Consider the following 17,059-nt stretch of genomic DNA (forward strand, 5'->3'; position numbering starts at 1 on the left):
TCACCATTGGTAAAGAGTAACGGTGAGGAGAGCTTTGCCTCATATCTGTTGCTGGGCTTTTGTTTAATGTTAATCCCGCCAAGAAACTCATTTTCAGCTTTCTTGCTAATGACCGCAAGTGTCAAACCAAACCAGTCAACCAACCCTTTCTCATGTAAAACAAAAGAAAAACGAACTAAGAACTTGATGGTGATTAATGTTGCAAACTGGCTACTGTTCGCTGATTGAAGTTGCCAATGTCCATTTAGTTGGTGCTGGCAGTAAATCCTGTGATCGCAACATGTTCATTTGTTGCCCGTTGTGAATGTACAGGCAATTAGTGATTTACAATGAATATTTGAATAACACTCCTGACTTGCTACTCAGTTGCATGTGTGTGTGTGTGTGTGTGTGTGTGTGTGTGTGTGTGTGTGTGTGTGTGTGTGTGTGTGTGCGCGTATATAGTTGCATTGCTGTATGAGCCTGTTTGTAGTTTTGAATTATAATATCATTAAGCATAGTCTGTGTTGGATGCCACAACAGATTATTTGCTCCTGCTTCAGTCACCTAGATAGCTGCGAGAAAAGGAAGGATATATTGGCCTTAGAGGGGCTGCAGCCCAAATTCATCAGAATGTAACTGGGTCTAAAAGGGCTAAATGATGAGGACAGGTTGCATAGTCTCGGCTTCTCTTGAGTATAGAAGATTAAGGGGTGATCTAACTGAGGCATTTAAGATGATTAAAGGAGTTGATAGGGTAGATAGAGAGAAACTATTTCCTCTGGTGGGGGAGTCCAGAACAAGGGGGCATAAACTTAAAATTAGAGCTAGGCCGTTCGGAGTGATGTCAGGAAGCAGTTCTTCACACAAAGGGTAGTGGAAATCTGGACCTCTCTCACCCCAAAAAGCTGTTGAGGCCGGGGGTTAATTGAAAATTTCAAAACTGAGATTGATAGATTTTTGTTAGGCAAAGGGTATTAAGGGTTACGGAACCAATGCAGCTAAATGAAGTTAAGATACAGATCAGCCATGATCTAATTGAATAGCGGAACAGGCTCAAGGGGCTGAATGGCCGCCTCCTGTTCCTGTAAGTCGACCATTTTAATTTTGAACTCCTGCTATATTATAACACTCCTAATATATTTATTTAAGCTATCCCCATCTGGGCACTTAGTACTTTGGCCGTAATTATCGAACGTTCTATAACCTGTTCTAACAGCTACGCCGATATACGTTTTGCCTTGTTAGTGTGAATTTGCCTCAAGATGGGATGAAATTACTATTTGGGTCGATGAGTTGGTGAAATCAACGCCAGGTGTTTTTTTTTTAGACAATTTATTTCTCGTTTATATGAATGTCTTCGTTATTTATAAAAAAAGAAAACATCTACAGCTCATAACATCCTGTCACATTTTTACATAAACAATGGAGAACGTTCTCCTTAGTGCAGAGAAGGTAAAGGGGACTTCAGTTATGTGAAGAGATTGGAGAAGCTGGGATTGTTCTCCTTGGAGCAGAGAAGGTTCAGGGGAGATTATATAGAGGTGTTCAAAATTATGAAGTGTTCTGATAGAATAAATAAGGAGAAACTGTTCCCAGCGGCAGGAGGGTCGGTAACCAGAGGACGCAGATTTAAGATAACTGGCAAAAGAACCAGAGGGGAGATGAGGAGAATTTTATTTTTTTACTCAGCGAGTTCTTATGATCTGGAATCCACTGCCTGAAAGGGCGGTGGAAGCAGATTCAATAGTAACTTTCAAAAGAGAATTGGATAAATACTTGAAAAGGAAAGATTTGCAGGGCTGTGGGGAAACAGCGAGGGGATGTGAGACTAATTGGAGAGCTCTTTCAAAGAGCTGGCACCGGCACGCTGGACCAAATGGCCTCCTTCTGTGCTGTATTATTCTATGACATGGCATTTACATTATTACCTCTTTCTCCTGGCCTGCCGGGCATGCCTGGATTGCCGGGGAATCCTGGTCGGCCTTGAGGTCCTTGTTCTCCTGGTGGACCTGCAGATCCCTCACGGCCAGGTTCTCCCGGAGGCCCTGGAGCCGGCCGTACTTGAACCGAGTTGCTGGGAATGTGGTTGAGAATGGAGTTGTATCTTGACAAGTGGCCTAAGAAAATCAGAACGTCCAAATATGAGGACTCGTGCCACAAACAGACGCACAGAGGTTACATTCGCTTCAAGGACTACACCACATAATTTTATGAATGTTTCCAAACCCATGAGGTACCCTTTTTTCAGTCTGACTCATTAGTGGAAAAATTATATTGAAATAACTTTTTTATAATACCTAAATCTTCTGTGACTATGACCACATATATGGTTGATACATAAATAAATATAATTCAGAGACAGCTGTTAGATAGAATTTACAGCACAGAAACAGGCCATTCGGCCCAACTGGTCCATGCCGGTGTTTATGTTCCACACGAGCCTCCTCCCACCCCTCTTCATCTCACCCTATCAACATAACCTTCTATTCCTTTCTCCCTCGTGTGTTTATCTAGCTTCTCCTTAAATGCATTTAAGTAAGTTTAACATAACTTCTCTGCTTTTCAATTCTATCCCACTAGAAATTAACCCCAGTGCTTTATTTGCTTTTTTTACGGGCTTATTACCCTGTGTCGCTACTTTTAGTGATTTGTGTATCTCTACCTCTAGATCCCTCTGCTCCTCTACCGCATTTAGACTATTATTTTCCAAGGAGTAGGTGGCCTCCTTATTCCTCCTACCAAAATGCACCACCTCACACTTTATCTATACAGTGACCACAGTCAATGATCCCTCTAATTTTTTTTGGCCCACGCGGCCCATTCAAAAATCCACCCATGCACGGTTTTTGCATTTAAAAGCCGGTGAGCTGGCTGGGCGGGAGGTACACCACGCAGCCTAAAGGGAACATTGACCACAGTGCACTTTCCCTCCTCACGCTCTTCAACCTGTCTGCAGCCTTTGACGCGGTCAACCACACCATCTTGCTCCAAAACCTGTCCTCCACTGTCAGGCTCAGTGGAACTGCCCTCGTTTGGTTCCACGCTTACCTGTCTGATCATAGCCAGAGCATCACCAGCAATGGTTTCTTTTCCCATCCCCCCCACCCCCCCCCCCCCCAAAGTTACCTCTGGAGTCCCCACAAGGATTTATCCCCGGCCCCCTCCTCTTCCTCATCTACATGCTGTCCCTCGGATACATCATCGGAAACCATGGGGTCAGCTTCCACATGTATGCTGATGACACCCAGAGCTCTACCTCTCCACCGCCTCTCTTGACCCTTCTACTGCCTCTGTATTTGTCAGGCTGCTTGTCCGACATCCAGTCTTGGATGATCCGCAATTCCTCCAATTAAGAGACCAGACAGGCTGGGGTTGTTTTCCTTACAGCAGGGAAGGCTGAGGGGTGTCCTGATTGAGGTGTACAAAATTATGAGGGGCATAAATAGGGTAGATAGAAAGGAACTTTCCCCCTTGGTAGAGGGGTCAATAACCAGGGGGCATAGTTTCAAGGTAAGGGGCAGGAGGTTTAGAGGGGATTTGAGGAAAAACTTTTTCACCCAGAGGGTGGTTGGAATCTGGAACTCACTGCCTGAAAGGGTGGTAGAGGCAGGAACCCTCACAACATTCAAGAAGCATTTAGATGAGCACTTGAAACGCCATAGCATACAAGGCTACGGACCAAGTGCTGGAAAATGGGATTGGAATAGACAGGGCTTGATGGCCGGTGCAGACACGATGGGCTGAAGGGCCTCTTTCTGTGCTGTATAACTCTATGGGCTCGATTTTCCAAGCCCCGAGGAGGCGGGTTTGGAGGCGGGAGTGGTGGGAAAATTGCAGAATCGGGGGGCAGGAACCCATCCCGCCCCCAACCCACCTCCGTGCCAACGTCCCAGGAGGCGGGGACCCGACCTGTGCTGGGAGCCGCCTCCCCCAGGCAGGAAGGGGATTAGTGCCAATTAACAGGCAGTTTTTGCCTAATCCCTATTTTTAGCCCTGAAGTGTGGGCTGTCTGACGGCTCCGAACCATGCCAAGTTAGCGAGGTGAACCGTCGGTCTGCAGGGGTTGGAGGGGTCGAGATGTCCGTTGTGCAGGTGAGTGATGGGTGCATGTGTGCAGAGATAAGTGTGTGAGGTAAGTGTAAAGTGTTTTAATAAGTTTTACTTACCGTTACTTCTTCCTGCAGGCTTCCTTCCTTCAGGTCTCGGGAGTCCCTCGTCTCACCGGCACAGAAAGCAGAATGGTCGCTGAACTGTCAAAAGCTGCAGCCTCTGCTTTCTGGTCTGGAGAGATCTCTAACTGAGTCTGAGTAGAAGGACTCAAGTTGGAAGACAGATTGTCAGTGTTTGACAGCTTCACAGAGCTGTCAAATGCTGATTTTTCAGCTGTCAAAAGCTCTTGACAGATGAAATGTCAATCGCTGACGTCACCAGTAACCAGATGTCCCTTAATTGGCCTGCTGGGTGGGATTAACAAGATCAATCAAGGGAAAATAGCGTGGGTTGGCCACAAGTCAATGGAGGCGGGTGTTGTGTATGTACCTTTAAGGGAATAACTGGTCTCAGACTGCAGTACCGGCAGTGACCACCCCTGTATAAAAGGCCCTAGCAGGCTTCTGTAGTTTCAGTTTCCAGGTTGTCTCCATTCAGTAAAGACTTGTTATAATCAACTCCTGCAGTCCGTGTCTCAATTATACACGGACATAATACTGGCGACGAGTTAGAAACGAACTTACCTGCAATTCGGCAGCACCTCAAGGGGATCCATTCCTCAGATGAAGGTCGAAGCCAGAAGAAAGGAAAAAAATAATAATCCAAAGAAACTCGAAAAACGGGCGTCGACCGTGGGCAACCGCCCTCCAAATCATCAAATTCAAAAGTTGCAGGAGAGATTGTCGAGGGCCAGGCTTGGTCTCCAGTCTGTGGTTTCCCCAGCTGGTCGGGCTGGTGGCAGGTAGTGCACTGATTCTTCCTGGGCTGCGGCGGGCTGGGGCTCGATTGGGTGGCTCTGCAACGGGGCCGGGCAGCGAGTCGGGAAGCAAGGAGAGAGAGAGAGGGTGGAGCACACAGGGCACGGCCGGTGCTTCAAAGCCGGGCAGCGTTCGGACCTAAGAAGAGGGAGGGAAGTGTCCCAGAGGGTCCGCTCCACGACGGGAACGGTTCTTCAATTAACGGAGCAAATATTGAAGCACGATAGAAAAATAAAAATACCGCGGAGCGCAGCGTTGGCAGCAGCGGCAGCGGCGGGAAAGCGCGGGAGGCGCCATCTTAACTCGGCGGGGAAGAAGGAAAAGCGCGGGAGGCGCCATTTTGATCCATCGGAGACGAAGGCAAAGCGCGGGAGGCGCCATCTTAGATTTTCAAGATGCCAAAGACTGGTGATATCACTGCCTTCGATAATGCAATAGAAGACTGGACCACGTATGTGGAGTCGAGGTATATTGCGAGGCAAACGAAATAGCCGATGAGAAAAAGGCATCGGTATTGCTAAATTTAATGGGCGCAAGAACGTACGGCCTATTGCGGGACCTGATTACTCCAGCCAAACCGAAGGCGAAGAGTTTTAACGAAATTGTTGCTATCCTACAGGAACACCTAAATCCTACACCACTGCTGATAGCAGAAAGATTTAAATTCCACAGGAGAAATCAGCATAAAAATGAGAGCAATGCTGATTACCTTACGGAACTACGCAAGCTATCAAAGCACTGTCAGTTCGGAGCAGGACTGGCAGATACCTTATGGGACAAATTTGTCTGTGGACTCCTGAGTGAAGGAACCCAGAAGAGGTTACTCTCAGAGAAAGAGCTGACGCTAGATAAGGCTTTCAGCGTGGCAGTGTCATACGAAGCAGCAGCAAGGGGAGCTGCGGAAATACAACAAAAGCCACAGGAATACGGCACCCACGAAATGACACGGGGATTTGCAAAATGTTATCGCTGCGGCAGAACAAACCATGACCAGAAGGACTGCTGGTCCAAGGACAAAATATGCAGGCAATGCGGAAAGATGGGACACATTGCATGAGTTTGCAGGTCTGGGAAGAAGACCAACGACAACAAAAAGGCTACTAAGGAACCGTACAGGAAAGTACAAAAGATGGCGGACAGTAGTTCCGAAGACCAGATGAGCGACAGTGAATCCGGGAACAAGAGACTAAGCTGCCTCAAACTTCACAACGTAATCGCAAAAGAGGATCACAGAACCATTTGGGTCACCCTCACGATAGCAGGGTCCCAAGTCAAAATGGAATTGGATACAGGATCAGTTCTAACCGTCATGAATCGACGAGACTACGAGCGGCTATTCTCACACATACCCTTGAGAGAGACATCCATTGTCTTGAGGACGTATACGGGGCAAAAAGTATACCCCAGAGGAAAAATAAGGGTGCCTGTCGAATACAACGGCAAGAAAATACGGAAATTGTATCTCTACATTCTGCAAGATGGTGGACCACCGTTATTGGGACGTGAATGGATCAGAAAGATAAGTTTAGACTGGCACTCCATTCAGGCACTGACGGTGGCTGGTAAAAAGGATGACGATGTCACTCCTGGACAATTGTCAACAATCTTAGCTGACGCCAAAGAGGTATTTCAACAAGAACTGGGTACTCTTAAAGGCATAACCGCCTCAATAAAAATAGAGGAGAATGCAATTCCCAAGTTTTTCAAAGCAAGACCGGTACCATATGCAATTCGCCCAGCCGTCGAGGCAGAGCTGGAGAATCTGGAGAATGCAGGCGTGTTATCTAAGGTAGACTGGAGCGAGTGGGCGACACCCATCGTTCCTGTCATGAAGAAAATGTTAAACAATAAGTCTGAGGAGCCAAGGAAGGTTCGCATCTGTGGGGGCTTCAAGGTGACGGTGAAACTAGTCCTTCACACAGTACAATATCCTCTTCCAAGGATAGAAGATATCTTCGCCTCACTATCTGGAGGGAAGCGTTTTACAAAAATTGACCTAGCACAAGCATATTTGCAGATGGAGGTTGAAGAATCCTCTAGGAAGTATCTCACGATAAACACTCACAAAGGCCTTTACCAGTATAATCGACTGGTATTCGGAGTAGCATCAGCTCCGGCGATATGGCAAAGAGCGATGGAACAAGTCCTGCAAGGGATTCCGGGGACTCAGTGTTACTTGGACGACATCCTTGTGACAGGTGAAGATGACAGTGAACACCTTGCCGACCTAGAGCAGGTGCTCACTAGACTACGGGAACATGGGCTACGAGCCAATCGCCCCAAGTGCGAGTTTTTTAAGAAACAGATATCGTATTGTGGCCACGTGATTGATGAAGAGGGGTTGCATAAGTCCCCTGACAAAATTGAAGTGGTAGTTAAGGCTCCAGCGCCTGAAAATGTGTCGCAACTGAGGTCATTCCTCGGATTGGTGAATTACTACCATAAGTTTTTGCCGAATTTGTCCACAATTCTGCATCCACTGAACGCCCTACTATGAACGGGAGTAGCATGGAAATGGAGCGATGAATGTAAGTGGGCCTTTCAGAAGAGTAAGGACCTAATCACTTCAAGAGAAGTATTGGCTCACTACAACCCATCACTACCGATAAGACTGGCGTGTGATGCGTCTCCCTACGGCATTGGGGTGGTACTGTCACATAAATTCCTTGATGGTTCAGAGAGGCTGATAGCTTTTGCGTCACGCTCCTTAACTTCAGCCGAGCGTAACTACGCCCAGATTGACAGAGAGGCCCTCAGCCTGGTGTGGGGGGTGAAGAAGTTCAATCACTACCTGCACGGTCAGAAATTTACTCTACTAACTGATCATCAACCTCTCGTCTCCATTTTCAACCCTCAGAAGGGCGTACCGATAATGACGGCACAACGGCTGCAGAGGTGGTCCCTTTTCCTAGGGGCACACCAATATGACATCGAGTACAAAGGAACTAAACAGCATGGGAATGCTGATGGACTGTCGCGCCTACTGTTGCCGACAGTGGAAGAAGAACTGGCAGTGGATCCAGTGGAGTTATTCCACTCGACTATAGTCGAATGTCTCCCTGTGACAAATGCAAACATAGAAAAGGAAACACGAAATGACCCGACACTCTCCTGGGTCTATGATTTAACGGTGAAGGGATGGCCAGTACATGGCGAACCACTGCTGCCAGCATTCTCGCCAAGAAGAGAACAGCTGTCAGTGTGCAGAGGAACCTTGATGTGTGGATCCAGAGTAGTAATTCCACCCAAATTGAAGGATAGAGTGCTCAATGAGCTTCATGAGGGTCATCTGGGAGGGGTAAAAATGAAGAACTTAGCCAGAGCGTTTGTGTGCTGGCCGGGAATCGATAATGAAATCGAAGAGATGACCAAGAGCTGTACAGGATGCCAGAAGGTCCAAAATGCCCCACCACAAGCCCCTCTACATCCATGGGAGTGGCCCTCATCTCCATGGCAAAGGGTGCACATTGATTTTGCTGGTCCCTTTATGGACTCGATGTTTTTAATTGCGGTGGATGCACATTCAAAGTGGCCAGAGGTAATAAAAATGTCCTCAACCACCACAGAAAAAACTATCACAGTCTTACGAACCATATTCGCCAGGAATGGGCTGCCTGAACAGATTTGCTCTGACAATGGACCACAGTTTGTGTCTGAAGAGCTCCGGAGGTTCTTAAAGAACAATGGTGTTAAGCATTACACATCCGCCCCATATCATCCAGCCACTAATGGATTGGCCGAGAGGTTTGTTCAAACATTCAAGAAGGCTATCAAGGCAATGTGTAATGAAGATATACCCCTACAACACAAGGTGGATAACTTCTTGTTTGCCTACCGGAATGCGACACATGCAGTTACCAACCAAACTCCAGCCATGATGTTCTTCAATCGAAGACTACGATGCCGCTTGGATTTGGTTAAGCCAAACGTCAGAAGAGATGTGGAGAACAGGCAGTTTCAGAATATGAATGAAAGGCCGACCAGGAGTTTTAAGATAGGTCAACCAGTTTTGGCCCGGGACTACCGCACAGAGAAATGGCAGCCAGGAACGATCTGTACACAGCAAGGACCTCTAATGTATACCATGGACGTTGGAGAGAGCATTGTAAGATGCCATGCTGACCAGATTCTAGAGTCACTGGAAAATGTCAACTCCACACCACGATCTGATACACCTGGCGATGAAACCGAAGTACCAATTGCATCAACCGCAGAATCGGTGATATTGGAAGCAGACGAACCAAACAATGACATTGATCCCGACGCAACCTTGCCAGAAGAACCTGATATCCCAAAGAGGCGTTATCCAGACAGAATCAGGAAGCCTCCTCAAAGGCTGAACTTATAATTGCTTAACTTTAACCAATGTATCTAGCAACCGTAATTATAATTGTAATTAGTTATTATTTAGTTGTTAAATGAATGTTATGTACTGTTTATCTAAAAGGGGAGGAATTGTTGTGTATGTACCTTTAAGGGAATAACTGGTCTCAGACTGCAGTACCGGCAGTGACCACCCCTGTATAAAAGGCCCTAGCAGGCTTCTGTAGTTTCAGTTTCCAGGTTGTCTCCATTCAGTAAAGACTTGTTATAATCAACTCCTGCAGTCCGTGTCTCAATTATACACGGACATAATAGCGGGACTACAACCCGACAAGTGGGAGTCCCGCCTCCAAAAGCTCCCCATTGACAGAATCCAGCCCTATGACTCTATAAACATTGGGAAGACCGATGCCATCGTCTTCAGCACCCGCCACAAACTCCGTTGCCGTGTCACCGATTCCATCCCCCTCACCGGCCACTGTCCCAGGTTTCCATATGGCAGCCACCAGAAGCAGCAGTAAGTGGGGCAGGAGGAGCAGGGTAACCCCCCAGGCACTGCTTCCCTGCCACCATTTGCATGTGGCAAATGACCAGCTGCAGTCCTGGCCAGGAAAATCCGGTTGAAGAGATCAGGTAGAGCTGGGCCTTACCGCCTGAATTCACTGGACTTCAAAGTAATTAACTGTGTATGAATCACTTTTGATTTTTAAAAAAAGATATGGATAGGCACCGCATAAATACATGTATTTCTTCCCTTTCCTTTTCCCTTTTGTTGTGAGTGAGCACCTGCTCTCCATTCAGCTAGTGTTGCCAACTCTGGTTGGACTTACTCCTGGAGATTTCATCAGATGACTTCCAACTGCCTCGCCCCCGCACGCCCGCCATTGGTCGCCCAACACGTCCATCCTCACGGCGCCCCACCTTCCCACGGCCAATCGGAAAGCCAACAGACTCTTCATTACCCAATTGGATAATTCTATCGGGAATGGTAGCATAGTGGTTATGTTACTGGGCTAGTAATACAGAGGCCTGGACTAATGATCTACCGAGACGTGAGTTCAAATCCCACTACGGCAACTGGGGAATTTAAATAAATCTGGAATAAAAAACTAGTATCAGTAATGGTGACCATGAAACTACCGGATTGTCATAAAAACCCATCTGGTTCACTAATGTTCCTTCAGCGAAGGAAATCTACTGCCCTTACCCGGTCTGGCCTATCTATATGTGACTCCAGACCACAGCAATGTTGGTTGACTCTTAACTACCCTCTGAAATGGTCTAGCAAGCCACTCACAGTTGTACCAAACTGCTACAAAGAAGAGCGGTTCAAGATGGCGGCTCATCACCACCTTTTCAAGGGCAATTAGGGATGGGCGATAAATGCCTGCCTTGCCGGTGACGCCCACATCCCATGAATGATTTTTTTTTAAATTCTTGACTGTCAGTCAAACAGCCTTCCCCCCCCCCCCCCCCAATCTCTAATGTTGTTAAAGAAAATGAAAAAAAAAACACGTTATTTTTTGAGTGGCCCTCTGATTTTCCCCCTGGGTGTTGCTCGCAGCCGTGTCCTGGAGATTAATCTTCAATTCCTGGAGACTGCAGGGCAATCCTGAAGGGTTGGCAACTCTATATTCAGCACCTGCCCTAGCCAGCTCAGCCAATCTGATAACCCATTGTCTGAGGAAGTCACATGACTACGTTTAAAGGTGCTATATCAATGCAGGTTCTTGTTGTGGGGTAAACCGTGCATCCTACTACTCTGGTACAGCTGTCTGAAGCGCCATTGCCTTGTTCAACTCACAGAATCGCCTTTTAGAACAGCTTGAAAGAAATATGCACGGAAAGTGCTTCTTCATCCGTGACAAGAATCAGAAATGGCACCTTTTCCACTCTAAGCCCTGGAATGCCCACACAGTAACTGAAAGTCTTGCAGCAATGACTCACTCTGGATTAGTTGCTCGCACACCTGTTGAGCAATCGTGCGAACCGAACTTTGGGATTGGGTATCACCCTGGGGAAAGAAAACAATATCAACAATGAAATATGGTGTAAACTGTATTAAAACAACACTTGGCAGTAGGGTTAGGCACAACGCAGGGGTTAAAATTACAACAAAAAAGATTGTGGCCTGGAGTTTCCGCTCGATTGCATTAGTTCTTTTGGCGCAATTCCCCCCGATATCGGCATAACCGCACAAAAGATCGCAGACTTTTAAGCGCATCTGCCTGGGCCCCAATCTCTGGGATTCCCTCCCTGAACCTCTCCGCCTCTCTCTCCTCCTTTAATACGCTCCTTAAAACTTATCACTTTGACCAAACTTTTGGTCACTTGTCCTAATATCTCCTTATGTGGCTCGGTGTCAAATCTCCTGTGGCTCGGTGTCAAATTTTACCTGATACCGCTCCATTAATACATTAAAGGGGCTATATAAATGCAAGAGTTGTTGTTGGTGTAATACGGATGCCATAACTTTGATTCTTGTATTGTTGCAATTGAACAGTGTTTCAGTCGGAGCTATTGCCTGTGCGTTCACTTTCGTGTGGGATTACCGCCTGTGTATCCAAATGGGTAGAAATCCCTAAGGCCATTTCATTTAAACCAATGATGCATCTCTTGTGGTTTTATTCATGGCCACCTCATACAAGTCACCTGCGTAAATGCACATTTGAAGAAAAAGCACCACATACTAAGGCTAAAGTATTATACTGCCCTTTTAACACTTTGATTGCTTTCTGCTTTTCTGGGCTAGCTGATTTCAGCTTATGAACCACAACACACACACACTCACACTCACACACATATACAGTGCACCCAGCATCAGTGATAGCTTTATATTGCAGTAACCCTAAACTTAAAAAAAAAAGCTTGAAATACACTTATAATTAAAAATTAAGAAAAAAAAATCTGGATCACTTTAAATCTACTCAGGCGTAAGAACTCTTACGGTCCTGACAATCCACCTTTGGGTGTATCTTACTGTAAGTGGCCGAGATTTGACCACTGGGAACTTCCACTGATAACCCAGAGTCAATAGGAGGTTCTCTTATTTGCCTGCCTGTGATGGATCCCTGCACCTCTAGGGGTGTATCTAGTGCACATACCATACCAGAACATCTGGCAGAGGTGGCCAAATGGAGGGGGAGTGTTCCCCCTCTTTCCCCATTCTCCTTCCCCAGGGAGGGATCTATAGCTGCTGTTCCCCGTGGGCCACCTTGAAAGGCAACCTTTAATATTAAAAAAAAAGTTCCTCCTTTTTTCCCCTCAAGGGGTCCAGCTCACTATCCCAGCCTGTGATGCGCCTCAATAACTTCAAGACTCGAAGTTAGCAGAATAAAACAAGGCTTTTATTAGCAAAGAAAAGATGCCGGTGTCTGCACCTAGCTTCACCTAGCATGCTGCTGTTCTACTGCAAGACAAGCCTGGACTTGTCTTAAGTAGGGCCAGGTATGGGTGGAGCCGACACACAAAGGGGGCGGTGCCCTATACACAATACAAGGTACAAACACCAGAGTAGGCAATACAATATATACAGTTAACTACAGAGTCTGATGAATGGCATATTTCATCACAATCTGTACCCCAATTCTGCCCCTCAGCGGAGTTAATTAAACCTCCGCTGACCGTACGCTGGGTCACACTGAGGCCCCGTGGATGCAGTACTTTCTGATGTGGGGCAGTCTTTGGCCCTTGACCTCGTCACCTTACGATGACGGCTATTTCGGGACATGGAGAGGCTCTGACTCCACTCGGCCCTCCCGGATATAAAGCTGGGGCCTGGCATATGAGTCTTGGCTTCCCATCTAAGTTATGGTAAGAATACACTGGAATGGCTTTTGATTTTCATGCCCTTTCTTTATAATTTCACTAAATATAGGAACAGGAGGAGGCCAATTAGATCATGGCTGATCTGTATCTTAACCCCATTTATCCGCCTTAGTTCCATGACCCTTAATATCTCAATCTTGAAAATTTCAAAGGAAATATTCACAAATGTTGCTACACACGTCAACCACAAGAATTGTTAACCGTTCTTTTCATTTGCATCCTATTTTCCACCATTCCTCCTCTATGCTATTTGTTAAACTTTAGATTAACTTTTTTTTTGCTATTTAGTCTATTTTTTCCTATATCTTTCCTCACTTTAAAGTCAAAAATATCTAGAAACGACCACAGCACAAAAAAACAGCCGCCTCATTCTGTAGTTTTATTAAACCACGTTCACCTCGAATGTTTTGTGAGAGAAAGTATTATTTTAAAAAATCACACTGAAGAGAGGCCCTGTTATTATCCTGTGTCTGGCTGTGAGACCGAACTCAATGGTAACAAAGGAACGCTGGTCTATGAACACTAGCTGCAAAATCTTGTAAGAAGATTAATTAGTAGCGTTTAATTTACAATTTAGGCTCCCTTGCAATTTTTCAAGTATACATTCAAGATTGTGCCCTCTAATCACATCACCCTGACGGTGCGAAGCAATGCACCAGATTGGAAATAATTTTGGCCAGAAAATCAGTGGTATTTTTTATGATCCTCTATCCAAATTTAAGCAGGAGAGTGGGGGAGAAGAGCGGTGCAAATTGGCAAAAGAAATCTGCTTCCTCTTGTGTAACGTTAAGCATTCATATGATCACATCGTTGACATTGGCCCAGAACTTCGGGTCTCCACGGGTGAGTACGCACGGGGTACTCACCCGTAAACCCAATGGAAGTGCCGGTTTCCTGCATGCACTGCGCATGCGCGGGAAACCGGCACTTCCGTTCCCTTGAAAGCAGGGGTTAAGAGCTCGAACGCGTGCGCGGGAGAGGCTGCGCGTGCTCATCAAACTTACGTTTTTTTTGCAGGTTTTCCTGGGAGGGTAAGTCTCCAGAAGTTAGACATGTAAAAAGCAGTCGCAAGGCCTGCTTTTTACAAGGTAAGTGGTGAATTAATTAAAATTAAAACATTTTTTCCACAGGTTTATTATTTTTAAATACTTTAAAGGTAAGTTTATTTTTAGCCCCGTTAGAAAATAAAATTATTTTTTCAAAAATTTAAATTATTGTTTAAAATAGTTCTTTCATGTAATTTATAATTTATTTTAAAAATGTGATTAAAAAAAAAAATTATTTGAAGATTTGGTGATGTTTTGGGGCCCGTAGTATTTCTAAGTTTGACAGCCCTTTCTGTCAAACTTATGAATGAAGCATTCCCTGCTCCGATTGGCTCCCCATGGCCCACATGATCCCAGGGGACGCATTGAACTAACTGCGCCCCTGGGATACGCAAGCACTGCGCGCCGGCAGTTGGAGCAGGCCCAGGATTGGAATTCCACGGGGGCCCACAGCACAACGGCCGGCACGGTAGGTAAGTGCAGGTCGGGGGCTTACACCCGCGGGAAGCCCCCGACCCGAATTTCTGGGCCAATTCCAGCTCCGCACACGAAGCAAAATAACTCAAACTTCATCATTTAAACTGATGTAAGAAATCTTTCAGTAATTTTAAAAAATAGTAATTTTAAAGGGTCCATCTGGTGCTCGTTTAAATTTAAATTTCCTAGAATATGAAGCAATCAATTCCATTGGCATACCTTGACCGCTCAGGTCAGTTGGATTGCAGGATTTTCACACGCCGACCACCGGTGTTCGTGGAGGTTATTGTGCAATAATCATCTTAGATAAAATACCCAAATGCTACAGTATAGACTGTAACTCTGGCCATGTCTGATAAAAATGTTTCTTCAAAATGACAATAGTCACCTTTAGCAACGCCAATGATGCTAACATTGTAAAAATTCCTCACGTCAATTTTCAAACTTCTGATTTTGTTGCCATGCTGGGTTAATCAATGTTTACTTCCTGCTAATTAAATACTACATTCTACAAATCATCATGGAATGGAAATAAAGCGTTAAGACAGGTGCTTCTGTCAACATAGAGTATATACCATTCATTAATTTTAGAATAACTTATTATTTAAAACTAGCCTTCAAGAACTTACCCTTGGACCCCTGTCTCCCTTCTGACCAGAAGGACCCTGTAATAGAATTAACAGTAGCTAATGGTTGATACAGAAATATACATAGTTCAGAGACAACTGTTACATATGATTACAAACAGCACAGAAACAGGCCATTTGTCCCAACTGGTCCATGACGGCATTTAAGCTCCACACGAGCCTATCCTTCTATTCCTTTATCCCTCACGTTCTTATCCAGCTTCCACCTTTAAATGCATTAAATGTTGTGGTTCTCTCTTAACATACATTGCTTTTCTGAATTAATGTGAAGTAAATCACATCAGTTACTTAAATTGCTTGTTCCCTATGCTGCTGCTAATGGTACTTTTAGACAATGATCTTCAGTTATTAATAACCCGCTCACTGCACTGCAGGAACTATGATGAAAATTGTGCAGATCAGCAAATGTGCTGAAAAGGAATATAACCAACAATGGAATATCATGCAGATGGCTTTGCAAGGATTCCAAACTTCCTTTGGCAGACTCCTTCATTCTTGATGCTCTGAGGATTAATTAAAGTTAAATATTTACAACGTGAACATCATCTGCCTGAAATCTGTAGTGATTCTATTTTCACTTGTATGCTTTTTCATAGTCGGACCCATCCGCACGTTTTTTGAACATCTCTACATTTACTTGGAGACCAACAGCATTCTTTGGCTTTGATTCGCCGCAGATTATCCTGGGCAGACTGCAATCAAAATGCCTTAGAAAATCTACACATACGTCAGCATCGACGTCCAAGCTCACAGACACTAAACGGAAGTTTGAATGACCTGAAGCAAAGCACCAACGAAGAGACAATGTAATGTTGCCAGATCAGCATAGGAGAATCAACCATTTTATGAAGAGTTCATCCAGGAAAATGATGAGCACGTAATTATTGGACTTGCACCCGCCCCCTCCGCCAAAAAGTTAGAGCGAGGTTACTGAACCCGTATTTTCTGATGACTTGGTGTCAAGATGAAGCAGTATTCATTTTGTGTTACTTGATGCATAGGTGTACTGGTATTCTTCAAAATGGAAACTGCAAATCATTGCTATTCATTGCGAGGACCACAGTACAGTAAGTAAGTGGCACACAGTTAATCTCTGGCCATCCTGAAACACAATTCCAATGGATTCCAATCAGTAAATCTCTTCATTTCCCAAACAATGGTCTTAATTGTTTAAAATACCCATTGAAGACCGAGTCTGTGTGAACTTTCCTAATCTGTCCTAGTAAGGGCCAACGCTAAAGAAAGACAAACATTTTGAGCAAATTTATGCTGGACGGGGTCTCTTTCGCTGACTTCCCCCCACGAAGCTTACAACTTTGTAAAGTCGCTGCCTTTGTGGTGAGAAGAGGCATTTCAGTGTTTGAATTGAATGGATAACGTCATCTGAATGGTCTGAAAAGTTTGCTCTAAATAAGAGTCTAATTAATGGAGACAATAAATTCGAGAAGAGTTGGCTGGGGCTATTGAGAGCCTGGAAATGCCAGAAATGTCAAGTATTTTGTTAAGTGTAATTAACTAGGGAACTGTTTTTTTGTTTAGCTTTTACAGTGGTCATACCGGGCAGAATTTGGAGGCACATTCATTGCCCTCTTGAATTGAGTATGAATCGTACTCGTAGTTTGTTCATTCTCCAGTGCACTGGTGCATCAACACTCTGTGAACTGAACTGCTTGGACCAAGGTTTACATCCCAAATACACCGTTGGTAGCAGGTGCTGGCTGGAGGTCAGGAACCTCTACACAGGGTAGGAGGTAGGAGAGAAAAGGAGACAGCAAATAACCTGAGACTG

At 45.3% G+C, this 17,059-nt stretch overlaps 1 protein-coding gene across 4 annotated transcripts in view; it reads right to left on the bottom strand.

Annotated features, from left to right (window-relative positions):
- The window catches only part of col14a1a (collagen, type XIV, alpha 1a), a 278,665-nt gene that overhangs the window by 10,171 nt on the left and 251,435 nt on the right, over window positions 1–17,059 (bottom strand). For all 4 annotated transcript variants that reach the window (XM_085993692.1, XM_085993691.1, XM_085993690.1 and 1 more), the window contains 3 exons: window positions 15,253–15,288; window positions 11,220–11,286; window positions 1,911–2,099 (listed from right to left, as the gene is read on the bottom strand). In XM_085993692.1, the coding sequence (XP_085849818.1) occupies window positions 1,911–2,099; window positions 11,220–11,286; window positions 15,253–15,288 (292 nt within the window). The remainder of the gene's footprint in view (window positions 1–1,910; window positions 2,100–11,219; window positions 11,287–15,252; window positions 15,289–17,059) is intronic.

This window comes from Somniosus microcephalus, chromosome 7, assembly GCF_052327205.1.
Source record: "Somniosus microcephalus isolate GS21.2 chromosome 7, FLI_Smic_1.0, whole genome shotgun sequence".
NCBI classification, from domain to species: domain Eukaryota; kingdom Metazoa; phylum Chordata; class Chondrichthyes; order Squaliformes; family Somniosidae; genus Somniosus; species Somniosus microcephalus.